The 27,590-nt window shown below is 38.7% G+C and overlaps 2 protein-coding genes across 8 annotated transcripts; both read right to left on the bottom strand.

The window, feature by feature from the left end:
• Positions 1 to 159: 159 nt before the first annotated feature.
• LOC116055280 (fizzy-related protein homolog) lies at positions 160 to 5,452 on the bottom strand. Of its 5 annotated transcripts, none has more exons than XM_031307141.2 (14): positions 5,272 to 5,452; positions 4,554 to 4,671; positions 4,265 to 4,393; positions 4,005 to 4,068; positions 3,756 to 3,886; positions 3,445 to 3,527; positions 3,171 to 3,354; positions 2,916 to 2,981; positions 2,718 to 2,820; positions 2,320 to 2,504; positions 1,998 to 2,231; positions 1,153 to 1,257; positions 957 to 1,049; positions 160 to 862 (listed from the first exon to the last, which is right to left on the bottom strand). In XM_031307141.2, exons 2-14 carry the CDS (start codon positions 4,620 to 4,622, stop codon positions 821 to 823), a joined length of 1,488 nt encoding a protein of 495 aa, XP_031163001.1. In that variant the 5' UTR covers positions 4,623 to 4,671; positions 5,272 to 5,452; the 3' UTR covers positions 160 to 820. The 5 variants fall into 5 exon arrangements, with proteins under 5 accessions (XP_031163001.1, XP_031163003.1, XP_031163002.1 ...); XM_031307143.2 differs by having other exon boundaries at positions 3,756 to 3,883; XM_031307142.2 differs by having other exon boundaries at positions 5,276 to 5,442.
• An 8,951-nt stretch (positions 5,453 to 14,403) lies between these two features.
• Positions 14,404 to 23,046, bottom strand: rx1 (retinal homeobox gene 1). Of its 3 annotated transcripts, XM_036007605.1 has the most exons (5): positions 22,750 to 23,046; positions 21,632 to 21,822; positions 21,496 to 21,592; positions 17,939 to 18,192; positions 14,404 to 17,032 (listed from the first exon to the last, which is right to left on the bottom strand). In XM_036007605.1, the coding sequence occupies exons 2-5, from the start codon at positions 21,803 to 21,805 to the stop codon at positions 16,556 to 16,558; spliced, it is 1,002 nt and encodes a 333-aa protein (XP_035863498.1). In that variant the 5' UTR covers positions 21,806 to 21,822; positions 22,750 to 23,046; the 3' UTR covers positions 14,404 to 16,555. The 3 variants fall into 3 exon arrangements, with proteins under 3 accessions (XP_035863498.1, XP_031163350.1, XP_035863497.1); XM_031307490.2 differs by having other exon boundaries at positions 21,496 to 21,820; positions 22,747 to 23,045; XM_036007604.1 differs by having other exon boundaries at positions 21,496 to 21,822; positions 22,750 to 23,045.
• Positions 23,047 to 27,590: the final 4,544 nt, after the last annotated feature.

Raw genomic sequence — 27,590 nt, 5'->3', positions numbered from 1 at the left:
AAAATCTTGCTAACAATCCAACCATTTTTTTCATATCATGAGCTGCATAAACATTATACAATCATGCTCTTTAAATAGTAATTTTAAGATGCAGCATTACAAAATATAATCTAACAACAAAAGTGCAACTAAACTAAATTAAGTCCAAAAAAATAAATGGAACAGAAATGGAATTTTTTAATGGCAAATAGGAAATATACACCGGTTCTTCAGTTCCATGAGCTTTTATTTCTTCCTTTACGACAAAGAATCAACTATGTAGTATATGTCTTGATGCACAGCATTAGACTTTCTGTCCACAGGAGCAAAACTGCATTATTTTAGCCAACCACTTTTAACCTTAGTATCTAAGGATCACAGTAAACATGGTGCATATACTGTAAAGGCCTTACTAGGTGATTATGGTTATTTTTTATGTTTTAGTTATAATATGTAATGGCATTTTTCTCCATTGAAGCCATTACAGCCTTCACTGCTATGGCTTTCACTGCAGTGTTAAATAAATAAGACCTGAGTTAAACAAAAACTAAAAATGCTCCCTCTACATTTCAGATTATTAGAACACAAAATGTTAAGGCCTATGATTTCTTGTTGTGAACACATAACAAATTGAAATCAACCCACGTATACATTAAAAAAATACAACATTCATAATGAGAGCACAAAAGTCAAAAAGAATTTTGCAAACAATTGTTAGCATGAAAAAAAGTGCTTGCTGCGATTGTACTGTATGTCCTTAGCACCATGTTGATGAGCTATCCAGTGGTCATGCCAAGATCCACTCAAACTAGAGTTTTACAGTTTTAATATTTGCTTAAAGTTATCGTATCCTAGTGAAGAGATTTAAAACTGATACAGACTCCTGAAACAAAAGATAAAGAAACTTGGTCAATTATTTTGCAGATATGAGGAGACATGTGATTACAGAATGCTGTTCCCAAAAAGTGCTTTCTCACCTTAGTTGATCTTGTTTTACTGAATACGTTCCAGAAGCGAAGAGTCTCATCTCCAGCTCCTGTCACAATCGCCTCACCATCCGGGGACATGGCCTAAATATAAATAAATAATCACCAGAAAATATGGCCAGCTTTTTCATTGACATGACCAATGGCAAGATCACAATCTCATCAGAGAGAAAACACACACACTGACCAGGTAGAGCACTCTGTAGGAGTGTCCTGTGAGTTTGGCAACCTGAGTGAGAGCTGGATATTTCCACACCAAGATCTGGTTCTGAGAGTAGCCATGAGTGCTCACCTGAAAAAACAGGCAATATTAAATCCAAGGAGGCTTTGTGTAACTCACTATTAATAAATGAATTAGTTAGCCACATATATGCTATTACTGCAAATAAACAAGACCATCGTGTTGTACTGGTCTCAACAATGCATATTTTACATGTGTGCGATAACTTCTGTTGTGATTTGGCTATATAAAATTCACTTGACTTGACTTGTGCCAAAGATATAAAACGGAAAGAGGCAACACTTCTTCCAGTGAAAACAGGTACTTTTTTAAAGTATCTCACAATAAAATATGGAAACAGCATAAGTAATAAAGAGGTTTATTTAAAAAAAAAACTTTGAGTACACAGTACCCCATACATTCCTAATTTTAGAAAACACTGGCACAAGAGATACCAACATGGTTTATTGAAATGTGCCAATGTATCACAATTTACATTCGTCATTGAGTTTCAGAGTATTTACCCCCTTGGACTTGTTTGCTTGTTGAATTGCAGTGTCAGTGGGCTCAGGAATAGGCAGTGTCAGTAATTAGGCCGATAAAAAGCTTGGACTACTGTCAAAGTGAGAAATCACTGAAAACTGATACAAATTAAGTACAAGTGCCAACTTTTTACAGGCATTGTCTTGACGCATAAAAATAGGCCAAGTAGCACCTTATTCTTAATGCAAGTGTGATCTTCATGACAATTGTTTATTTATAGAATAAAGTCAGTAAATCATTGTGCACAGTATGTATCTGGAGTCACTTACCAGTTCATTAGCATGTTTGGACCAGGCCAGGTTGCAGACCTGAGAGCCGGTGTCCATACACTGCAGCGGCTGTGAGGTCAGGGTGTTCCAAAATCGAATGCAGCGGTCGGCAGTGCCGCCCCCAGAGGCCAGCAGGCCGTGCTGGTGGGGGGACCAGGCAATGGCTTTCACTGCAGCCAAGTGATCCATATACGTTTGCACTGGGCTCAGCGAGGAGTGGTTCCAAACCAGCAGCTAAGATGACAAATAACAACCACATCAATGGACACAATGAGTAAATGCACAAAGATGAAGGCAAGTTTAATAAAAATAACAACTGAACCTTGTTGTCGTTGCCACCAGAAGCGAGCAGCTGATGGTCAGTGCTCCACTTTAAGCCACACACTTCCTGTCTGTGTCCCTGCAGCCGTCTCTCTGACTGGAGTGGAGGGGTCCGCACATCTCTTTGGAGAATCAAACGATCACGGCTTCCCGAAGACAACTGGTCTGCATTCCATGCTAACGCTCCTGCAGACAGAGTAAAAATTAATTTATGCTGGGTCATACTCTCAAAATTTGACTAAAATGTCAGGACACAATTATCAAGAATGTCAAGCATTAATAAAGCTTTCTATTTTTTTTTTGTCTTCAGTTTATTTGTGTTTATTGTGACTTCATCATTCCGGTTAAGGTACTTTATAATCCATGTTCAGAGATTAAACACAGCAAAAATGTTCTCACCAACTCTAGCTGTGTGTCCTTCCAGGGCAAAGAGTTTCTTGCCAGCACCAGCGTCCCAGATCTGAACATAGCCTTTGTGAGTCCCCACTGCCACCAGGTTACCCTAAAAACATGAAGATTCCTTTTATTCAGAAAAACTAACTGTACTAAAAGTTCACCTTGACAGTTTCCTGTAAGCAGTAAGATGCATGTACTTACCCTTTCAGACCACCCAACTGACGTGACCGAGTCTCCCTCCACTGATAAATCACACAACCTTGTTACCTGAGGAAAGAACAATTCAACTAGTGATTCACTGTGGCTTAGCATAGTAATAAATGCTGCCAAGAAACACACACACACATATATATATATATATATATATTTTTTTTTTTTTTTTAAATATACAGTACATACACAGCAAAAAACTCAAATTCATGTTTCAAAATCAGTTGTCTAAACACTTTACGGTACCTGGCTGGTACAGGCACTCCACAGGTAAACACAAGTACCCAGCCCGACACTGAGCACGTTGAGAGACGACCAGTCCACCAAGTTGAGGTAAAAGTCATCCTGCAGCTCTGGAGCATCCAGGACTTTAAAAGGGATCTTTGAGATCTTGCGAGTTGGCTTTCGTGGTGAACGCAGCAATTTTTGACTGCAACAAATGCCAAAATGTGTTTCTTTGTTTGCAGTGTGATCAACAATAACATATCTAAAAACTAAATTAAAAAAATAGAGCTTCTACCTTTTGTTGCTGACAGGTGATAGAGAGTAGGGGGAGATGTTGGTGCCATCGTCTGGTGATGACCTCTTGATATTAAGTGAATACTGCAAAGAACACACAAGCAGAAACCATCATATTCTCTACCAGCTTCAATAAAATAACATAAAACATTGAAGAAAAACTGTACACTGACTGAATAGTGGTATTCTACTTTTTGATATTGTTTTTAACCCCCACTCGAGAGCATATTGTACGTGCATCTTTTCCAACATTGTATGATCAATGTGCAATATAATTCAATACATAAGAAGCATGAGGTTAAATGTTCATACAGTGAAGAGACATCTCTTTTCTGGGGTTGATGGCTGTAAACGCCTGTCCTCCGTCTGAGGGTCCTGGATCTTTTCTATTCCTGCTCCCAGCAGCTCATTCTTCAGCAGAGCAGAGTAGGCCAGCCCGTCTGCTGCATGCACAAAAAATAAAAAATATAAAAATTATTATTAACAAAAGCATAAAATGACAATCCTGGGTAGACATAAGCAAGTAATATAATTTGCAAAATAGCATTTACATTTATTTACCTTTAATGTTATCAGAAGAGGTATCCTTTGTTTTTCTGTTCTGACTTGGTGACTTCTCATTTTCCTAAATATCACAAAGATATTGTCATTAATTTGTAATACAAACTTGTCTCAGACAGAATATGCATACAGTTATCAACTTTATCCAAACCCACTGTAACCTTTAGACTTTTGTCTTGTATTACACACATGAATATTACTTTTCTCTTGCAAAAGCACAGACACACTCCTCAACAAATTTACCAACAACCTGCTCATACATTGATCCTGTGAAAGTTGATACTCCAGTTTGCCCCCGCTCTGGTTGGAATGAATCTGTCTCCAAGCTTTCTGGGGGAAGATAACGGGGAGCTGGTGGGTGTCCGACCGCGCAGACTCTGTGTCAGTTTCTGCAAAACCAACAAATTATTAAAAAAGTGTATATGTTTATGAATTTATGGACGTTTGGTCAATTCTCTGATCATTTCATTTATAATATAACTTGATAATACCACAAGTTCAGTGTTGTTTGCAAGTTCAGTGTTGCTGTGCAACATTTACACGACTCACAACAGGGCTCAAGTTGTCATTTTGAGTGTTGATTTGGCGGAGGAGGCGATGTTCATATTCTGGATCCATCTTAACCTGAAACCCTGATCCCACAGCCACAGGCTGGGATGTTGGAGATCTGGCCAACACACAAAAACATGATTTCAACAGTTGAATTGAAATGCTACTTTTGTTTGTTTGTTTTGTTTTATTGCTTGTCTTCTGGAGGGCTTCTCATAATGCAAGGTTACACAGTTAGCCAAAAGGTTATGTAGCTAGTATCCTGAAAATACTGATTTAAACCTGTAAAACCAGAAAGTTAGCAAGGTTGGAATTATAATTGTGTCTTGCATGTTGTTGATAGAAACTTACAACCTTTTACACATCTCACAGCACTTTTTAAAAGATATCCTGCTTTGTAAAATACCCCCAGATGCTTTTTTTTGTATCAAATAAATAATCATAACAGGATGTCATTTATTTAACGTTAATCTTAAAACTCAGTTGATGCTTGATTTGGAGAAAGAACAAACTAACTTCGTTAACGTTACGACACAACAAACTTTCAACCAGTTCAAAGCAACCAATGACAAGCTTGAGAGCCTTGTTCGTAGCTAAACATCACTGAATATGCTTGTTTATGTTGCACTGAAAAATGTAAAGCTAGGTAACGTTAATAACTAGCGTTAGCTAATTTAGCTGGTTGCTAATCTAATCATATCTGCACAAGACAACATACATACAACAGCGAGCCAGTCCCTGAATATCAGCACACACACGCCAAACAGGAACAACAATTCACGGAGATATCAGATGGATATATGGGTTTAAAGATATTCACTCTCAGATTTAGCTAGTTCTCTTAATACATCCATGTTTAGCTCAGGTAAAAATGACATTGCATTGTGGGAGTTTTATCACCCTCGTGACGTATAACTTTCAAATCTAAACACGGAAATGTGTAAGTCTATGGGTGTAAGCCCTTTTAATACATCCATGGTGTAAGCTAAAGCGTTCTCTTAAATACATCCATGGTGTAAGGGCGCTTTCATATAGTTCGGTGGACTCGGTGCGATTCGGGGGTGAAGTTGTAACATTGTTGCATTTTTCATTTGGTTCGGTTTGCTTTTCACACTGCACGTTGTCAAACGCACCATCAACACCACATTTATAACGTCTCGGGTTTCCTGGTTCTGCTTCTAATATTGTAAAAGAAGGCGAACAATAAGCAGCTGACAGACAGTGAGTGAAGGAAAGAGAGAGAGAGAGAGATGATGATGATGAGAACAAATAAAGACTGAAAAGTCTGAAAGTTATCCCTTAAATCATATATAAGTCCGTAAATTGCGTGCAAGGTTGAAATTGCAGGCTAGTAAATGCTCTGTTTTTGGTTCACTTCCTGTATTTGGGTCGGATCGCATTCTCACGTGAAGTGAACCGAGCTCTAGTTCACTTGGAAGGGAACCGGGACCTCCGTTTTCAAGCGGACCAGAGTTCGTTTGTTTGATCTGCACCAGAGTTCGGATGACCCTGACCAGCCTTCACACCAACCCACACGAACTGGACTATCCGACCAAATGCTCCAGGGTTCGTTTTAAACGGACCTAAACGAACTAACTACTGTCAAGTATTTCACAACCGTAGGCTATATCTTACTTTTCCACTCACATACATGTCTATCAGTAAAAATCTTCAGATACATACACTACTGTGCAAAAGTCTTAGGCAGGTGTGGAAAAAATGCTGTAAACTAAGAATGCTTTCATAAATATAAATAATGATTGTTTATTTTTATCAATTTACAAAATGCAAAGTGGTAAAAACATCTAAATCACATCAATATTTGGTGTTACCACCCTTAGCCTTCAAACCAGCATCAATTCTTATAGGTACACTTGCAAAAAGTCAGGGAACGTTGAGGATCGTAGACGCAGTGGTCGGCCAAGGAAACATAGTGCAGCAGATGAAAAACACATCAAGCTTATTTCCCTTTGAAATCGGAAGATGTCCAGCAGTGCCATCAGCTCAGAACTGGCAGAAACCAGTGGGACCCAGGTACACCCATCTACTGTCCGGAGAAGTCTGGCCAAAAGTGGTCTTCATGGAAGAGTTGCAGCCAAAAAGCCATACCTCCGACATTGAAACAAGTGCTCAAAACAACTCAACTATGCACGAAAACATAGGAACTGGGGTGCAGAAAAATGGCTGCAGGTGCTCTGGACTGATGAGTCAAAATTTGAAATATTTGGCTGTAGCATAAGGCAGGTTGTTTGCGGTACAATAATGAGTGTCTGCAGGCAACAGTGAAGCATGGTGGAGGTTCCTTGCAAGTTTGGGGCTGCATTTCTGCAAATGGAGTTGGAGATTTGGTCAGGATTAATGGTGTCCTCAATGCCGAGAAATACAGGCAGATACTTATCCATCATGCAATACCATCAGGGAGGCGTATGATTGGCCCCAAATGTATTCTGCAGCAGGACAATGACCCCAAACATCCAGCCAAGGTCATTGAGAACTATCTTCAGCGTAAAGAAGAACAAGAAGTCCTGGAAGTGATGGCATGGCCCCCACAGAGCCCTGATCTCAGCATCATCGAGTCTGTCTGGGATAACATGAAGAGACAGAAGGATTTGAGGAAGCCTACATCCATAGAAGATCTGTGGTTAGTTCTCCAAGATGTTTGGAATAACCTACCAGCCGAGTTCCTTCAAAAACTGTGTGCAAGTGTAGAAGAATTGATGCTGTCTTGAAGGCAAAGGGTGGTCACACCAAATATTGATTTGATTTAGATTTATCTTCTGTTCATTCACTGCATTTTGTTAATTGATGAAAATAAACTATTAACACTTCCATTTTTGAAAGCATTCTTAGTTTGCAGCATTTGTTCATGCCTGCCTAAAACTTTTGCACAGTACTGTAGCTAGATAGATCTTCTCAAATGTGCAGGGGTCTAACTGTAAGGTAGTCAATGTAAAATTTTGGGAACCTCTGATGTAGATCAAACTGGACAACTGCACAGGTTGAATATGAGTTAATATAGGCTACAGTATGTTATGTTTTTACGTGGGTGAGTTACTTGTCATGTCAAAGTACCAAACATAGAGGGCGTGCTGGTTCTACTTTCAAACACTCCAGACCCAGCTCTATAAGATGTAGTTGTCCTAGGGCTGCTCGATTATGGAAATAATATCATAATCACGATTATTTTGGTTGCTATTGAAATCAAGATTATTTAACACGATTACTCATTGACTTTTGGAAAGATGTTGCAAATATTGAACCTAAAAAGTAGTGAAACAACAAATCAACAGTAAAAACACCTTGAACAGTGAAATTTCCCTTCATACTTTACCCGTTTGAACCTTTTTTTTTTTAATTCATTTCACAAGACAAAATAAGAGTTTACTTGCAAAACGTAATGTGCAAAATAATTGTGTCTTTGTGATCATTAGGAGCCCAAATCGTAAAAGCGATTGAAATTTTGATTAACTGCACAGCCCTAAGTCCTAAACCAGCCCATGCCTGCTTTTTTCCTATATTAATTTATTTAAACAATTGCTTGTCTTTCTACACCCCATCCTCGCTTACAGTCTGACAAACACACATTATCTTATGCTACAATCTAAACATGGGCTTTGAAACAGGTCGATCTCTGTGTGAATTCAGAACATCAATAACAATATTGCATGTAAAAATTTATAAATAAACAAGATAGGATGAGATAAACTTTATTGATGTCATGCAGGGAAATACAAGTGAAGTAACAAAAGTAGTAGTTAATATGCCATGGTGGAATATAACTAAGTACATTTACTCAAGTACTGTAAGTACCCTTCTGGCATACTTGTAGCCTACTTTACTTGCATTCTACAAAATTCCATTTTATGCTACTTTCTACTTCAACTACATTTCAGAGGGAAATATTGTACTTTTTACTCCACTACATTTACTTGACGCTTTCATGATGCTGTACTTTACTTCTATAATACCCAGTAGTATACAAAGTATCTTAAATCGGCTCCACATTGACAAACTACAACAATAAACAACTTACATGTATTTGTTAGTGGTAGAAACACAGTAACATAATATTCTATAATAATATTACACTTTGAAATGAGCCATTTGGCATAATGAGTTTACTTTTGATACTTTAGGTACATTTTGCTGATAATAATTCTGTACTTTTACTTAAGTAACATTTAAAGTAAGGGCTTTTACTTGCAATGGAGTATTTTCCGACAACAGTGTGTTGACTTATACTTAAGTAAAGGATCTGAGTACTTCTTCCACCACCGCTAAGTTGATATGATGCCCAAAGGAAAGATTCTCCTTCCACTTTGTCAGACCATATTTACTGAACATGTAGCTTGTAGTGTAATGCTTTACTCAAGGACACTTCAATATCAATATTGATATAGCAATTGTCTGTGGGATGAAAAATTCACTCCACTGAACAGTTTTGGGCTTGTTATTTGTCCAAAATCCCAGTAAAACAGAAAAGAGTTATATCACGACTGTTCTGAGTAAAACTGTAGATGCAGATTTGTGATGAAATATTTGTTAATCTAATCAGGTGTGAAGCCTGGTTTAGGTTCATGACAGTTCAGATGTATTTTTAGATCTGATGGCCTGTGTTCCTCCTCCTATTTCAGATTATACTGTAACATGACTATAAATTCATAATGTGTGTTTACGAGTATAATAAATGTTTAGACTTTTTTTTACATGTTTAGTTCTCATCCAAAAACATTGCTGAATGTCCTCTTCTGTCACCACCCTATTCTATACAATAACATTGTCTCTGCAATGCACTGCTAATGAGCATGTAGCTATAACAAAAGACTGAGCACTGTGTCTTTAATGCTGACAAGTGTAGTGATAATAATCACACACAGAGGGCCCCCTGTGAACTTCACTGTGTGTTTTCTGGTGAGTGAGCCTATAGAAATTGACCACATCAGACACACAACTTAGTTCTACAAGTGTTAAGGAAGCAACCCCTCCCTCTCTCTCTCTGTGTCTGTCTGTCTATCTGTCTCTCTCACAGACACACCCACACAACACTGGCGCCAACAGGCAAATCCCCCCTTCTACCCTCCCTTAACTGACCTCTAATTATGTCATGCGAAAAAGCCGTGTCCCATTGAAAAGCTCTCTTAATCAAACCCAATTAATTCCGCTATTTTCCCTTATTGTCCTATGCGAGGAACGCGTCTCTCCAATAAGACTGTTAACTCCAGCCGTGGCTCTTTCAAAACTACTGGGGTGCAGGAGCGAAATAATAGACTGCACAATTAATCAATTAGTCATTAGGAACTTAGTTGTTGTTAATGGACACAGTAACTGTGTGAGGTGAGTTAGGGCTTCCTCAAAATCATTTGTCAATTTAGTCAACAACCTTTAATTTTTAAGACTGACGTCTTTATTTTTGTGACCTTTACAGTTAAAAGAAAACATGAACATGTGCAGAACTAGAATGGATCCCCTTAATGCTTTTATAGTGTAACTTATACTGAACAGGTGCTACTGTAGTCCAAGTTAAGTCTCAAGTCTTTATTAGTAAACTGCAAGACAAGTTCATGCCTTTCAGAGTTACTTCCAAATGTGATAACTAAAAGTGTGTTTAGCTCACATTTGAATTACTTTGAGATTTTGCATAGTGGAGGATACCTTTTTTTAATATTGACCTCCTGCTGCTCAAGTCACTGAATGTTAACCATTACAACGACACAGCATTTGAATAAAGCTGTGTTAGTTGTGTTTTTTCATAGCTAATACAGTTGTTTCAATTCAATATTCAAGCTGTGAGGCTATGCAAGGGTCAAATCAGGTCAAATCTGTAGGCAGTCAAGTCTCAAGTATTTGCTGACTAAGGCCATGGTACACGGTCAAAGCTGCTTGCAAAATTGCTAAGTAAGTAGACATTAAATTAAAATGTGTCCACAATGTTAAGAATGAATCTCCATGCTCAAGTCTCAAGTCCGTATTCTTTCTGACATAAGTCTGACTCAAGTCCAATATCTTTGCTTCTATGTATTTGTTTGCTTTTACTTGCAGGTGAATATATTATAACAGAGAAAAACATAGACAGATTTATGTTCAGATGTATTGTCCTGTACCAGATCAGGAGGATTAAAGGCTGTGTTCCTGTGTCTTACACCCACAATACTCAGGATTTTTGCCATCTTGGGATTTATTTATTGTTTGACATCAAGCAGCATGTGGACAGATTGGTTTTTAGTGCAATCCAGATGTCCAGATTAGATGAGAATATGTTTTGGATATAATGCTGTTAGAAAATGAATGCATCAGCAAGGAGCAGTGAGTTGAGTCAATGTTAACATCATATGGTAGTCCTCACATTTTTCTTTTGGCACTCCAGAACACAGGCAAAAATGTGCAAAATGTTCAATAATTTTAGAAAACAGGTACATTTTCTTGAGAAATTCAGGGACTTAGTAAGAGGTAAGATATAGAGCAACTTACAGAAACATCAGCGAAAATTTCATTTGGTTACATTTGAACACATTTGAGATTTTTTTTCCATGTTGATCTGCCGCTGCTCTTTTTCCCATGCATTTCTTTGAGACACTCACTCCAACTAAACGCATGCCTACCCCGGGCCCCTGACTGTGGCTACAGCCCCGACCCGGCCCCAGCTGAGCAGTGCCAAGCTGTCCAGCAGTTAGTTAGTGTCTGTTCAGACCCAGCTCGGCCCGGCCTGGCCCGGCCCGGGTACTAATCCTCGGGCTGTCAGAGGACCCTGCTCTGAACTCATCCTGCAACACAGGAAAACGCTCTAATTGGGGGATTTTCTACATCATTAACTCTGATGAGCAGCCACCCCTCCCTCAGTTTTCCTCCCCACTCTTACTCCCTCTGTCTCTCCCTCTTTCTCTCTCCCACACTTTTCGCCTGCTTAATCTCTTTCTTAATGTTTCTCTTTTTTCTCTCTCCCACTCTGACTTCCTCACCTTCTCTGTCTCTCCTTTCATCCTTTCTTGTCCAAAGCATTTTTTTCTTACCTTTTTCATCCATTCAGCATAATGTTTGTTCATCTCTTTTGGAGCACCATGAGATGTGATCTCATAAACAAAAATGTACATGTGAAAGTGCAACAAATCTATCTAGTTTTACATGTGCAATTGTTACACTTCATACAGAGTTAAATGCAATGTGTGTGATCCCTGAAATTTGAGCTTAAACATGAGTTTTCTTTTGTTTTTCTTTACAGATCAAGTTCTGTCACGAGTCATAACTGCATTTACTTTTGCTCCAGTTTGTGCCTCTAAGTCACGTTTTACAATTGCATTTCAGTCACAGAGCCAAGCATCCTATTTTCTGAAAAAGAAATACCTGGCAATCTTTGAAAACCCTCGAATTTATTTAACAAAACGCACTGCTGTTCTGACTTCTCAAAACATATGGATGAAAAAATATTCTGTCTGCTGCACAAGATTTTTCTTTTTAACCTGTTTCCCAAATTGCAACTAATTTTTCCTAATCCATATAGCTGGAAATGACTTATGACACTGCCCGTGCCACACAGAAAATATGAACACATTCTTTTGTATGAAAATATTAAATACTAGAAAGACATTGATACATCCTTTTTATTGTGCAACACAGATGGTTAGAAAAGTCTGGAAATGCTTTTTTAAAAAAGTTATTTTTTGGAAAATCAGATGCTTAGCGCTATGACTTGAATGTAATAGTAATCCATAACCACTGGTGTGTAATTCAGTATCTAATCACTTCAGGAGATGTAAAAAAAACATTTCTCTGTTAGATCCACTGGCCTTTACATATGGTCCTTATAGTGAGGTCCTTCCAGGCCTCCATCTGTCCAAGAAAGTGATTCACACGCTGAGGAGGCCAGCTAGCATGGCGGCAGCGGTCCCTCTGTGAACATGTGTTGCAGCGGCTGAGCCTGCCGGCCTGCCTGCCTGCCTGCCTGCCTGCCTGGGGGCAATTAGAGAGTCGTGCCCTGTGGTCAGAGGCCCCCCTGGGAAGCCCTGATTGATTGGAGTCTCATCTTCCTAACAGGCTGGCACCCTGCCACCAAACCATGGAACAGCAGAAAGGATTGGGAGGGGTAAAAAAGAGAGAAAGAGCTCTTATATGACAGAGACGGGGCACAAGTGTTTGAGAAAAAGGAAGAAAAATGTCTATGCCCATGTATGTCAGATGATAACGATTATACTGTAGTAATCTTGGACTGCTCTTTAGACTTACTGGGGTAAAAAAAAAAAAAAATAGAGTGACTGTGTGGGAATGAGTGCACAGTTCAACATGAAAGCACTGCCGTGAGAAAGTGGGGATACATATACTATCAAACTATATTTATTTGCAGTAGATCTTCATTCTTTCCAGATTATGGACATCAACGATCCAGACAAAATCAACAACAGAGAAAACAATGGTATCCTAGGACAGATATAACTAGGACATATAAGAAACAAAACATACAGGAAAATATCCTGAACATAATTAAAAACATAAAAAAGAACTAAAACTGTCAAACTTCTAGTGCATTTTTGTCCATTATCTAACCTTTGGCTTGTTCTTGGTCCAAAATCACATTTACTGTATGTAGCATCCTAAAGAAGCTCTTAAAGGGGTGGTTCAGAATTTTGGACATAGGACCTCATTTCCAAGTTAGCCAGTGTGTTATTTATCAGTGGAGACAGTTTTCAACACTTTTCATCCAGTCCTTCCAGTTGCAGAGTTCGCTGGTGCTAGGCTAGTGCAAGTCAACAGTATCTGCTAGCCTGCCATTAAAAGCAGTCTTACCCACTCCAGAGTACACCCGAGGCAAATAAATTATAACGTCAGACTATTGATGTAAATGTCTGTTGATAGAATAAGAATTAAAACTATCCTTGCATCGCATTGCAATAGTTATACTTTGTTCCCTGTAGTTGGTAGCATAGGCTACAGCAGTGGCGGAGTGATATTACCTAGGCTACTGAGAAAGCCGGTTTACATGACAATCACGCAAGTTTATTTACCTGCCGCTGTGAGCTCCAACTACAACACGGGCTAGCAATTTGCATGTAAACTGTCCGCGCTTACATGACGTTTCTGTCAGCAATTACCTAAAGTTAGCGGTTAGCCCAGCCAGGTATCTACCAAGATACCGTTAGCTGACGTTGTCACTCTCCACAATGCATTGAACAGTAACATTCCATTAACGTTGTCAGTCTCAATCTATCAGTAGCAGCTAGGCTAACTTATGAAAGGGGCTAGCTTTATTAGCTAGAGTAGCCTACCGAAAGTTATTACCTGTTCATCAGTAGCTGTTGGTGCATCTAGAAAGACGGATGGAACCGCATTCGTTGTCAGTGACTTGTGGTCCTTTAGATTGCGGGGTTTTTCAAAGTCTTCTGGTCTAAAATGATCACTACACATTTGCCAATTGAGTAGGGTCTCCGCTGGTATCTTGATGTCCAAGCCAGCAGCTACTAGGTTTCCAGACTGAAGTGCACTTCTCTGTTTACTTTATGGCGCAGTACTACTAACCGGAGCTAAGTAAAATTCCGTTGCTGCTGAGAAACTAGTCCCTTAAAATGTAATGTAATTGAGATGCAAGGGTAGTTTTATTTCTAACATTATTTTATCAACAGACATTTACATCGATAGTCTTGGCGTTATAATTTGTTTGCCTCGGGTGTACTCTGGAGTGGGTAAGACTGCTTTTAATGGCAGGCTAGCAGATACTGTTGACTTGTGCTAGCCTAGCACCAGCGAACTCTGCAACTGGAAGGACTGGATGAAAAGTGTTGAAAACTGTCTCCACTGATAAATAACACACTGGCTAACTTGGAAATGAGGTCCTATGTCCAAAATTCTGAACCACCCCTTTAATGTGCAAGGTAATCCTCATTTCCTCCATGTTGTGATTTCCTGGCATTTTCCAATAGGGATTCTAAACATCACTAACCAACAACAATAAAAAATTGCATGGGAACTAATGATGAGCAGCAGATGAATAACTGTTTTTCCCTCTCTGAGCAGTACAACAATGTGTTTTAAAAACAGAAATGACCTAATAGTGTTGTTGATATTGCTGCTCTAGTCAGTGTGGATGTATGACATGTTGTCAGCACCACTTTCCCACCAAATTAAAATGAAATATCACAACCACACAATAGGTAGTTAGGGGGAACAATTGTCTCCTTTTTAAATAAAAAATTAAAAGGAGTCTGAAATTGCACTTTAAGATAAAGGATTTTCTTCTCCCTCTTGTTCCATAACAAAATAACAAAGTCAAAAAAGTTACCATATAACTTTTTGTTATGTGAGATGCTATCTGTAGATGTCTCAATACCAAATACAAATCTATTTAGCTCTACTGCTCATATGAAACACATTGTGGTTAGATTTCCTCTCTATCTTTAAGACAATTAGAGCTTGACTCTGTAACAGATGGGAAGAGACCAATATTGTGTCACTAGTGACCATAGCAGCTACAATCCATGTTTCTCCTCCTTTGATTGGGAAAAATAAACAAAAAAACTTCCATGACAAAATGGTTACAAGGGCCTATTTAGTGCAGCCTGAGACAGTCCCCCCTAACCACCCCTTCAATTTTAGACAAAGAGGATACACTTGGATCAATTGTGCCGAACAAAGACTTAACTATGTGGGGTGACGCATCACACAGGGCCCTTTCTGCTGCCCTGCACGTACACGCAGCCACCCAACACTGAGCTGCCAACAGGTCTTCTCCTCCAACAGCCACTCAAGCAAAAAGAGGGTTACTCCGCTCCCTACCTTTTCTTTCTTTTAAACTTCCTTCCTTCCTTCTTTAAAGCATCTCAGCACAAATCAGAAAAAAACGATTATAACTGTGCAGAATTATTTTTGGTATATTTTCAGCCGTGGACCACTTCAAAGGTGCCATCACATCTCTGACTCTAGTACACTTTCCCACCAAACAATGATCTAGTCTATCAGCATAATTAAGAGATTCTCCTCTCCCTGTATGTTGAAAACCACAACAGTAGGCCTCACTGGTCCTCTGCTGTCATCTTCCTCCAGTCATAACAGGTTATCTAGGCTACAGGCTCAATATATATATAAACTGGGCAGCCAGTAAGTAGCAACATAAACCATGCTTTAATTTGGAGTTTAGCTGAAAGGCAGTAACACGTATTTTTTATAAATCAACAGATTAGTGAAACGTGCATTTAACAGTCGCAGTCAGATACACTGCCGTGATTTTTAAAAGCTGCTCTCACATTAAACTGAGACTGGACTTTCATCCACAAAGTACTCTGTGACTCTGATTAGCTGACCCATGAAAATGGATGAACAATTGGATTAATTAGTTAAAACACAAACTTGGTGGAAAAATGGCCAGCTGAATGTAGGATGTTTTGTCCAATTCGATTTTTGATGGTTAACAGAAATAACAGAAAAGTGATAAGAACAATAATAAAGATTTTCGTGTTAGCTTAATTCCCTTTTCAGGCAGCTGTCCTCTGACACAAGCTTTCACAAGGGACATATATGTTCAAAGTATATATGTGACCCCTGAAAACCTGCCTATATCACTAGACAAGCTGTTCATGAATATTGATGGAACTATGCATTCATCCAAAGGGAAGCATGCCTGTAAAGATACTATAGTTTGTTATAAGGAAAGAAATGTCCTTGCTTCCAGGGTGCAATGGTCACCAAGAAGACTGAGAAGATTTGCTTTTACAGCACCCAAGGCAACGCTAAACACTTTTACATGGGAGGGAACAGATGTCTGGTAATTGGTGGTTTAAAATGAACAATTTAACAATACTGTAGAGTTCACTTGTCTGCTTAATGTCCTTGAGATGAGGAAAAAAAGAAGAATCCTCAGTTTTCACAGTTCAAAATCCAATTCCTTTGCTCTGTGGGTATCAGACAAGTCACTGCCATATTTTCCAACATTTTACTTAATGTCTGTTGACCCTGAACCCCAAGAAACAATTTCAAAATCTCCCTTTCCCAATGTCATTCACATGGACTGCCAGGTTTGTTAGTCACATAGGATGCCAGGTCTTGTCCATTGACTGGATGTGTTCCTTGGCTTTCATTCTCAGAGCAGCGATACTGGAGCTGCGCTGGTCCACGTCCTCCAGAGGATATTTATTAGGGTACGGTGCTGTGCACTGGTATGGAGGAGGCGCCATACTCTGCATCCCCTGGCCCATGGACGGATGAGGATGAGAGTGAGGATGAGGGTGAGGAGTGGAGTTGAGGAAGCTGTGGCTGGGGTAGCTGGGCTGGAGGCCTTGAGCTGGACCCATGAAGCCTGGGATGCTGTGGACCGGTGTGGCGCTGGACAGGGGAGAGGACAGCCAGGGGTCCAAGGGGAGGGAGTTGGTCATCGGACCCATGCTGGTGTGAACTGGTGCTGGGCGGTTAAAGGAAAGCATGGGCGAGTCGTGAAGCTTCATAGTGCTAGCATCCATTTTTTCCTGCCGACGCCACTTAGCTCTGCGATTCTGGAACCAGACCTAGAGGACAAAAACAAGTGTTACTCTTTTTTCCCAATCATTAATTCGAAATGTAATTCGAAAATATTTTGAAAAATAAACATGTTTTTCAAATTCCACACTCACAGAAACACTCAGACTAAAGTTATTTAAATCAAAATATATATAGCCACAAGTTGTAGTTACCTACAAGGCCTACACATTCTTACCCTCTACCTCTGGTTTGTATGTCATCATAAATCTGCAGCATCGAACAAACATTTCTTGAGAAGATGAGCTTAAATGTTCATTATTTATTATTTCGTTATCAGTCCACTCTCTGGAAATGTTCTAACCACCTGTTCTCCATGACAGAAATTCTATATTTAGTTCACATGTTAACAACTAAAATCATCTCTGCAACAACTGAGCAAACTTTAACCACTGATGAAGGCAATGAGATGCGACTAAAAGCTCCTGAAAATAGTGCGCAGCCATTAACTTGCAGTTAACTTCAACCTCCCACTGCTGAACCCACCAGCTTCTTGCCAACCTTTAAGGTGTCATTTGGTCTTGAGCCCTTTTGATCCTCTAAAAAAGCCATCCAGTGTAAAGGCTGCACCTTCTTGTCCTCACAAATCTATATGACATTGACACTGTGCAACTGTTCCAACACTTGGAAACCCCTGCTTGCGTTACTCTGTAGTACAATCTCCTCACCTGAATACTGCCAAGCCAGAGGCCAAAAGCTTGCCGTGTTTGTGCTGTCCTTAGACCACCTCAGCATTTGGAAACACACCAATTGAACTCTTAAGTTCAGCTTGTGATATGGCTGTCTGATTATTCTACTGCTGTAATATATTAAGGAGTGGCCCAACATGTAAGAAAAAAATAGAAAAGCAAACCTAAATGCTTATTTATGTAAACAGACATTGTGGTTCCTCCTACCTGAACTCGGACCTCCGGGAGGTTCACCTTCATGGCAAGCTCCTCACGGCTGTACACGTCCGGGTAGTGGGACTTCTCAAAGGCACGCTCCAGCTCGTGCAGCTGGTAGGTGGTAAAGGTGGTGCGGTTGCGCCTGTGCTTCTTCTTGGGCTGTTCATCCTTGCATGGCTCTGGAGACTTGCCTTCATCACTCTCGACACTCGTCCTCAGCTCACTCAGCTCCTCATCACATTTGTTTGTGAATAAGCTGGTATCTGTTAAGCACACAAGAAAAATGAATCAGAAGTGTATATTTTCTTTATATATAAGTTTAGAATTTGTGATTATAACAACAATATATTACAAATATGACCTAACATTCAGAACAAAAACAAAAGCAGGGTGGTTAGCTGAAATGAAGAATATAGTGCCCACTTTCCGGTAGAGCAGACATTAGTTTGACACTTGCAACAATAGGCTACTGTAGGTCAGTGAACCAAGCAATCTCCTGAACTTCAATGAAGCTCGAAACATTCCTAATCGGATTTAAAAATGTTGTTTCCAGTGTTGATCTTCTCCAAAGGTAAACTGTTCTCAAAAAGATGTTGGCAACAACAAAAAGTGTTCCATTTCTTTTTATGGACTGAACTGTGTTGTTTTCACAGTATCACATACAATATATAACATTATTTATTATTGACAGTGTAATGCAAAACCACCACGTTAGTTAATTCCCACAGTATAGATGATTGTGATTAAAGCAGTAGCCACAAAAAAAACATTAATTATGAAAAATGCCACTGACAAGCTGTTTACTGACACTACAAGGTTTTAACTGAAACTGTCTCCCCTCATAATCAAGACAAATCATTTCTCTTAGTCTTCCTCTCAACTGTTCTTCCTCCCCTTAGTTCCTAATCTTCTATAATATTTTTTGTTTATCACTTTTAACACCAGAGAAATACAGATCACATTTCAGAAAGAAGAATGAAGTCCCTGTCAAGAGAAGACTATATCCGTCTAACTAGCAAGTAATTGAATTAGACAAAGTTGATGATCTGGCAATCAGATAATTTGCTCGTGTGAACTATCAACCTAAATCAGGTATCATCGTTTAGGTTGTGTTGGATACGTTGTAAATTACAGAAAGTAGATTAAATTGACTTTAATTACTTTACTGGTTGAAGTATTTGCAATGCAATTTTGCAGCAGAAGTGCAAATTTTGCATCTCAGTAAGAATATTAATTATTATTAATATTATTAATTCATTATTTGATCCCTTCTACAGTATATAGTTAGACAAAAAAAACATCATGGTCCATGTACTAGTTTTCTTTCTCCAGAGTATTCAATCAAATCTTACTGTCTTCTTCAGTGTTGTCAGTTTGCTCACCTGCTCAGAAAAGGCTAGTTGTTTTGGCCACTTGGGGACAGTGAACAAGTTGTGAACACAAGACTGACACATCAGCACCTTTTAAGTTGATATGGTGAACCAGGAGATAGGGAGCAACATTATTATTTATTTGGAGTCGTTTTTGTGTCCACCTGCTGAATGCAAGTCCTATAATCACCCTCTTTTAGCTCTGTTTTTGGTCTCCACCAACTCCTGAGGGAAATATCTTGCTTTTTAGCTACTAAAGAAAGTCTCCACTATGTTCACCAGCTAACTGATTACTAGTTTGATTACACAGACTAGTGTCTGTCTGCTGTTTGGTGCTGAGGATGGTACTCTAGGTTATTAAAGCTTTTTCACTGAAAACAGCTGCCTGTTGCGGCCGAAAACAACAATGAGAGTGAACCAAAGCATTACATTTACGGACCGGACCGTTAAGAGCAGAAACTCGCTGTAAAGCTCCATAAAGCAGAGGGGAGCTGGAGATTCGGATTATAATTCTTTGTAGGTTGATCGATATGAGCCACACCTTTCACATTTCCATTTCATACATTGTTAGTGTAAAAATGTTGATTATAGCTGTTGTCAAATTTACAGTTTTTTTTAAATGTCAAATTTACTCTTATCCATCGTTTTGAATGTTACTTTTCCTGATTATAGTAGTTTGTATTTTAGGGTTTTCTCAGCATCATTATTCAAAACATATTAAGTTTTCCTAAACTTTACCATCCACCTGTCACTGCTTCAGTAAAACTGCTGGCAGTTTACAAATGTCAGCATGTTTCTGTGTCTGAGATGTGTTGATGGAGATGGGGGGGGGGGGTTCATTGTGGTCTTTCAACTGGCAAACGGGAGTAGAGGCAAAGTAGGATTTTTAGGGGTTCATTTATCCACCTCTCATTAAGCAGCTATGACAAAGGCCAGGCTCTGACAAAGGCAGAGGTCAGGTCTGGTTCAATGACCAGCTCTTGGCCTGTCAGCCCATCACAGCCACTGGTCTGAAGGCTGCCCACTGTTTATCAGCCAGCAGAACATCTCAGCCCAGAGAGGAGGGGGCCGACTGACACCAAACACAGAAAAGTTGCTCATTCAGGGGGAACTGGGCTGACTTCACAGGACAGTTACATACAAAAGAGTGATGTCATTGGTGCTGATGTACGTTAATCAAGAAAAACGAGAGTGTCCACAGAATTTGAATCACTTCATCTCCATGGAAAAAAAAATAATTGTGCCACAAAATCAACCACCTGCCAGATCCTGCATGTGAAAATAGCTTCAGATTAAATAGGATGAATTTTATTCTGAGGCAGAACGATAAAAATAACACGGAATGAACTACTGTACAATCTAATCTGCACAGAAGAGAAGATTAGGGGAATTCCACAAGGGGATTGGATTTGGCTTGGGGACATAAACCCCCTACACCATCTTGTCCTGTGATTTATCTCTCAATCTCAGCCCACACAGTTAATGCAACAGGCTCCACATGGCAACAGCGTGTAACACAGTGATTCTGAATCTGCATGATATGGTTTTAAATGGATGCAACTGCAAAAGAATGCTGCGCCAACACATAAGATCCAATGGTACCTAACCCTCATTTAAATAGGTCAGATTTCTTATTGGCAGTTGCCTCTGTGTGTCAAACATAGGCTATTATCCCAAAATGATGTTCCATTTTTTTGTAAATAATTATTTTCCATTGCCATTGCAGTTTTTAAACTGTAGGCCTACAGTGCAGATTTGTCAACATGCAAACATTATATTATATTTAATAATAAATGTTTTGTGGATGTTTTCAAGCTGGCTCTTGAATACGTTTGAACCATGTTTTGGTGGCCAGAAAACTTTTGCTCACAGGCGTCAATATCCTAACTTCAGTGCAGCAAAATCAATTATATATCTAATCCAGTTCACATCTCTGAAACACTAAATCCAGAGCTCATACATGTCCAGCCTTCCTAGACCAGAGGTGCTGCTGTTTAATCAATATGTTTGACCATCTCTTTTTGTTTTGAGGCAATAGATCGGATGTTCATAAACTTTATCCTCAATGACAAACTCTGAAGCAAGATCTGCACTGAAGTAACACAACCTGAAGGAACCCAACCTAAAGGTGATGTGAAGTGCTCTTAAAGGTGATACTACTGTAGAAAACTTTGGCAGGTCAGCAGCTTGACTCACCATGGTACTGCTGCTGCTGCTCTGTGCTGCCGTTTCTAAGGGAGGAAAGGTGGCCGCTGTAGGTCGGGTGTGATGAGAGCTCCTGCTGCCTCCCAGGCTCTACCAGACCATCTATGTCCACTTTATGGGGCCGTGGGGCCCCAGCAGGGCTGAGCATGGGGTCCTGGTCTTTACTGAAACCCAGAATGACATCGATGCTGTGGACGCAGCCCCCCACAGTGACGCCCCCACCCTTCCCCATTTCGTGGAAGTGGCTGGGTGAGAGGCAGCTGTCGTCCACCATGCTCATGGTATCCAGTGATAAATGCATTCGAGCGTCTGGGCCCTGCAATCAGAGGAAAGGGGTTTAAGTGAAGGACTTAAGGTACAGTAGAGGGGCAGAGATCACCTGGTTATCTTAGATTAAACTCTCTGTCTATCCATCTTAACCCACTTATCCTCTGCAAACATTTTCATTTACATTCAATTTCCACCTTTTATATAAAACAATGACATTTCTCATAAAAACCGTAAATGCAAGTCTCTCTATTGGAATGCAAAAAAGACTTTATTAGACATACCAGTGGCACATATCTTAATATTCTACTTATACCAATACTTTACTGTGACCTTAGAACAAAAATGTGTCTTATTGGTGTCAATATGTCAAATGTTTGTTAGAGATTTTAACTGTATCAAGAATCCAAATCTTGGAGGAGCAACAAATCATTTCTAGGAATTACAAGTATGTATGCAGTTATTATGGACTGTTTTTATGCAGCAATTAATTCACAGATTATATAATGTTTGAAAAAGTAATGCATGTGGCTGAAGAACAATTAAGGTTTACAGTATGTGTTGGAAAAGATATGTCTGCAAAAAAGATGGCCAAATCTAGGACATCCAGTGTTAATAATATACACTTAAGTTAAGTAAAGTGAATTGACTTAAAGTATTGTGTACAATAGTGGTTCTGCATTCTTGTATCTATATGTGTTCTGCTACACAATAGAATTACATCAAAACATCTACAGACATGAGAAAAGGAGCAGATTTCAGGTGCTCACACATGGAGGAGCAGGAGTGGAGTTTTGATTAAAAGCCTTTAGTTTCAACAGCGTGTTTGTTCAGTGCATCCTGAGATTTACCTACTGAGCACACCACTATCTTTTTGGACCCACACATCCACAGTTGCATGGCGAGTATCACAGTTGAAGTTCGATGTCAATAAATAGTATGACAGCCATAAAACAAGACAGTGATAGAGCTTACCTTTTGGAAGTAATTACGTTGAACTGTTAAAGTTGCTGATGCCAGTGCTCCACCTGTTCCTCTTGGCAGCCTCCAACTTCACTCTTCCAAGATCCTTAATGTGCACCGTTTGCAGTCACTCTTTGCTTACCTTGCATCTCTCTGAATAATTTCTCTGTGTAGCAAACAGTCCTGACAGAAACACTCCAATAAAGTGTGACTGAATAAAGCCACCCAGTGCAAAGAGCGCTCAACAACTGAATTCAGACGCCATGCACTCCAGCTCAGAGAGGGAGAGGTGGACAAAGCTAAGGGGGCGTAGGAGTCGAAACGAGGGGATTAGAAGAGGGTTATTAATTGGAATCCTTCCCCTAAGAGTGATTGGCAGCAGTTTTTTGCTCAAGTAATTGTTTTTTAATGTCATTTCCATTCACCCCCACAGGAGGGGGTCAGGCTAATGGAGCCTGGACAAGACTTTCTTTCATTAATTTATTGTTTTAAAGACAAAAGACTCACTGAAAGTTTTCACTAAGCACACCCAGCCCTCCATTATGTGGAGCTATCTGGACTATCTTCATGTTGATGTTGAACCTATTAATTTAATATAGAACATTATATCCAAACAAAACCACAATGTATATTTAATTAATCAAAACTGTAAATGACACTACTAAGTACGATTATTTTAAATCTCGCCAAAATATTTTAGTTTCTGAGACTTTCCTACATGTGATTTGTCTTGGTTCAGTCTCTCATCAGACATCCTGGTACAGGGATAAATGCATTTATTTGAGAATGTTTTATTCACTCTAGTGAACAAGGAAATAAGGTAGGAGCCAGATACAGGAATTTAATTTTGCAATATTCAAATTTGTTTTTTTAAATAATTAAAGAAAATAATAAAAAAAATATATCTATTTTTAAATATTAAGACCTTAATAAATATATATATATATATATATATATATATATATATATATATATATATATATATATATATATATATTTATATATATATATATCCTGTTTTAAATCAATTTTAGGTGGAACGATACTTACTTCTAGGCAGGAAACTATGTAATACGTCTGCTTATGCCTCATTACAATATTTAGGTTGATTTGGAAGAAAACAAGGTTTACAATAACAAAACAATAACATCCGCTTGTTGTTTTGTGCGAAGCAGCTGGAAAATGCTAACAAAACCTACTTACTTACTCTCTGTTTACTTGCTCTATACTTACTTTAGAAAAAAACATAATTTTTCGGAAATACTTCAATAATGTACATTATGAGTGAGACACTATGAAATGTATCTTGTATTCAGTATGCTGATGTTAATTCTCTTTAAAATTCATAATTTAAAAATAAACCAAAAACAATCAGGGATTTCATAAAAGTTCTTGTCAGAGCTGAAATGACTCTGAAACGTTGCAGTTACACTATTTGTATAGTATACACTATTTGTATGACATTATAACTCATGGTTCATACAAAAGAAACTGTTCTTCAGTCATATAAAGGAAATGCAACCCATCAGGCCTGCTCAGTGGTCAAAAAGGCTATAGGGAACACCAATCCAACTTTTTCAGTCCCAATACTGATACCTGGGCTTTGGGTATAGGCCGATAGAGAGAACTGATCCTATTCCAGTGTTAAATTAATAAGCTATATGCCTCACTGTGTGGAAGTGGAATACTTCTTTCATGTGTAAGTCAACATCAGGCTTGACTTAAACATTGCTTTCCTAACTTTGTAAAACAAAATGTAACAAATAAATACATAGATATAAATTAACTGATTTATTATTACCATAATAAGTATTGCACCAGCAACCGTTGGTAAAACATTTTCAACAGGAAGTACATTTCAAGTGTAAACCTTTTAAATGCAGCCACAAATTGGTCAAAAATTCCAGCATATAATGTATATAGTATATAAACATAGAATAGAATTTAATTAATCAGCCCCATTGTCACGATACCCGATCCAGCTATTTGAGTCAGATATATATATCCGATCGGTGCATCTCTACAATATACCTTCAAACTTTAAGAAAAAGAATTGAACAACTAAATTAATGATATCAGTAAAAAAAAAAAAGAAAAAAAAAGAAGTGTTTGTGTTCTGGGAGGAACCTCCATTATTCTGGTGTCAGATGACCGTTATGGACCAACTGTAAAATCGGACATATTCAGTGCATCAGCCCAGTCAGTGAAAAGTGGGCTGGAAACATTGTACAGTAAGATTCCTCTTGTGGAGGTGCAGTATTTCTTCAAGGCCTTTACTGGGAAGCTTTTTAACATGTCCCTTTTAGAGCTGCTGTGAACTACTTTTGACAATCATATGATGACAATAAAAGGTTGTGATGCTTTTTGTTGACTGGAAACAAAAGCCCTGCTGCTGCTTCATTATCAACACGTATACTTGGATATTGTTTCTTTGTGTTCTGGAGCATGAAAGTGTCTGCTAGCAACTTTAAAGCAGTGGAGTTGACTCCAGCTTAATGTCACAGTAATCAGCTGGGACTCTAAAGTGATTACCTTCTAAGTTATAAGTTAGAGAAACATCGATTTAACAGCTGATCAGTTGCAGTATTTACTATTGGGAGCATGCGCACATGACAAAATAGCAATCCATGATTCACAATTAATTAATCTTGTTTGTCTATTTACGTTTCATTAAATACACCCCTGACATGTCTACCTTAGAGTTTACCAGTTAATCCATTGCAGAGACATCTGACTTGAACACGCAAACAAGATCAGTTTTGTGTACTGATTCTGGCTTAAATCATGCCAACTGGTGGACAACTTGTTTATAAAAAAAAAACATACATAAAAATATGCCACTGAGGTACTGCAGTGATTGCTGAATGCTTGAACCTCTTCAATACAGCTTTCCTCCTGCTGGTGGGACAGTCAGTACGAACATATGCTGTGCAGCCAAACCATTGTTCAAACTTACCAGACTTTATTTTTTAATTCTAGTGGAGATCCTAGTTTCCATAGATACCAGATATACCAGGCTGAGTTTTGGGAGGAAACATGCATAAAATGATGGAATGGTGCATTTGTAAAAAAAAGAAAAAAAAAAAAAAAATATATATATATATATATATATATATATATATATAGTATTAGTTTCATTGGATGATAAGTGGTTTAATAAACAGACTGTAATGTGTGTTTAAACATTTTTCAACAGTGACAACTCATTGGAATAATTCAAAGGGTGAAAAAGAGTGGAAGGCAGACAGTGGTGGATATACAATCCAGATCACTCGAACTGTGGCTCTCAAATGCTATCATAATTTCTTTGACAATTTTAATACCAATTAATATACAATCGGACATCATGAATAATCATCTACGTTTCAGCCCAGAAAACCAGAGTGTAGCACCATAACATTATTTTGCCTCAACAATCCTTCATTCCCATTACAGTCACCAGTCCCTTGTTTGCAAACTCACTGTCAACAGACTTCAATTCAATTTCAATTCAATTCAATTTCAATTTCAATTTCAATTTTATTTATAGTATCAAATCATAACAAGAGTTATCTCGAGACACTTTACAGATAGAGTAGGTCTAGACCACACTCTATAATTTACAAAGCCCCAACAATTCCAATAGTTCCCCCAAGAGCAAGCATTAGCAGTGGCTATTGCAACAGTGGCGAGGAAAAACCTAAAAGCTAATACAGGAGAAATATGATCTCTTTTCTTAGTTCTTGTCAGAACACGCGCTGCAGCATTCTGGATCAGCTGGAGAGTCCTAAAGGACTTATTTGAGCATCCTGATAATAAGGAATTACAATAGTCCAGCCTGGAAGTAACGAATGCATGGACTAGTTTTTCAGCATCGTTTTGAGATAGGATGTTCCTAATTTTTGCAATGTTACGAAGGCTGTTCTAGAGGTTTGTTTTAGATGGGCGTTAAAGGATAGATCCTGATCAAAAATAACTCCTAGATTTCTGACAGTAGTACTGGAGGCCAGGGCAATGCCATCCAGAGTAATTATATCTTCGGATAATGAGGTTCGTAGATGTTTCGGGCCCAGCACAATAACTTCGGTTTTGTTTGAGTTTAACATCAGGAAATTGTAGGCCATCCATGATTTTATATCTTTAATGCAAGCATGAAGTATAGCTAGCAGGCTGGTTTCGTCTGGCTTGATTGACAGATATAATTGGGTGTCATCCGCATAACAGTGAAAGTTAATTGAGTGTTTCCTAATAATATTGCCTAGAGGAAGCATATATAAGGAGAATAGAATTGGTCCAAGCACTGAGCCTTGAGGAACGCCATGGTTAATTTTAGCGTAATTGGAGGGTTTATTGTTAACATTAACAAATTGCGATCGATCAGAGAAGTAGGACTTAAACCAGTTTAGTGCGATTCCTTTAATGCCAACTAAATGTTCCAGTCTCTGTAACAGGATGGTATGGTCGATAGTATCGAATGCAGCACTAAGATCTAATAAGACAAGTACGGAGACAAGTCCTTTGTCTGAAGCAGTTAGAAGGTCGTTAGTAATTTTCACCAGTGCCGTCTCTGTGCTATGATGCTTTCTAAATCCTGACTGAAAGTCCTCAAATAAGCTATTGCTATGTAGAAAATCACATAACTGATTAGCGACTACTTTCTCAAGGATCTTGAAGAGAAAGGGAAGGTTAGATATAGGTCTATAGTTGGCTAAGACCTCAGGGTCGAGGGTGGGTTTTTTCAGTAGAGGTTTTATCACAGCTACTTTAAATGACTGCGGTACATAACCTGTCAATAAAGACATATTTATCATATCTAGCAATGAAGTGTTAACCACGGGTAACGCTTCTTTAAGTAGCCTCGTTGGGATGGGGTCTAA

This window comes from Sander lucioperca, chromosome 11 (assembly GCF_008315115.2).
Source record: "Sander lucioperca isolate FBNREF2018 chromosome 11, SLUC_FBN_1.2, whole genome shotgun sequence".
NCBI classification, from domain to species: domain Eukaryota; kingdom Metazoa; phylum Chordata; class Actinopteri; order Perciformes; family Percidae; genus Sander; species Sander lucioperca.
Note: the sequence above shows the minus strand (reverse complement) of the source record. Positions and strands in the feature narration are given on the sequence as shown.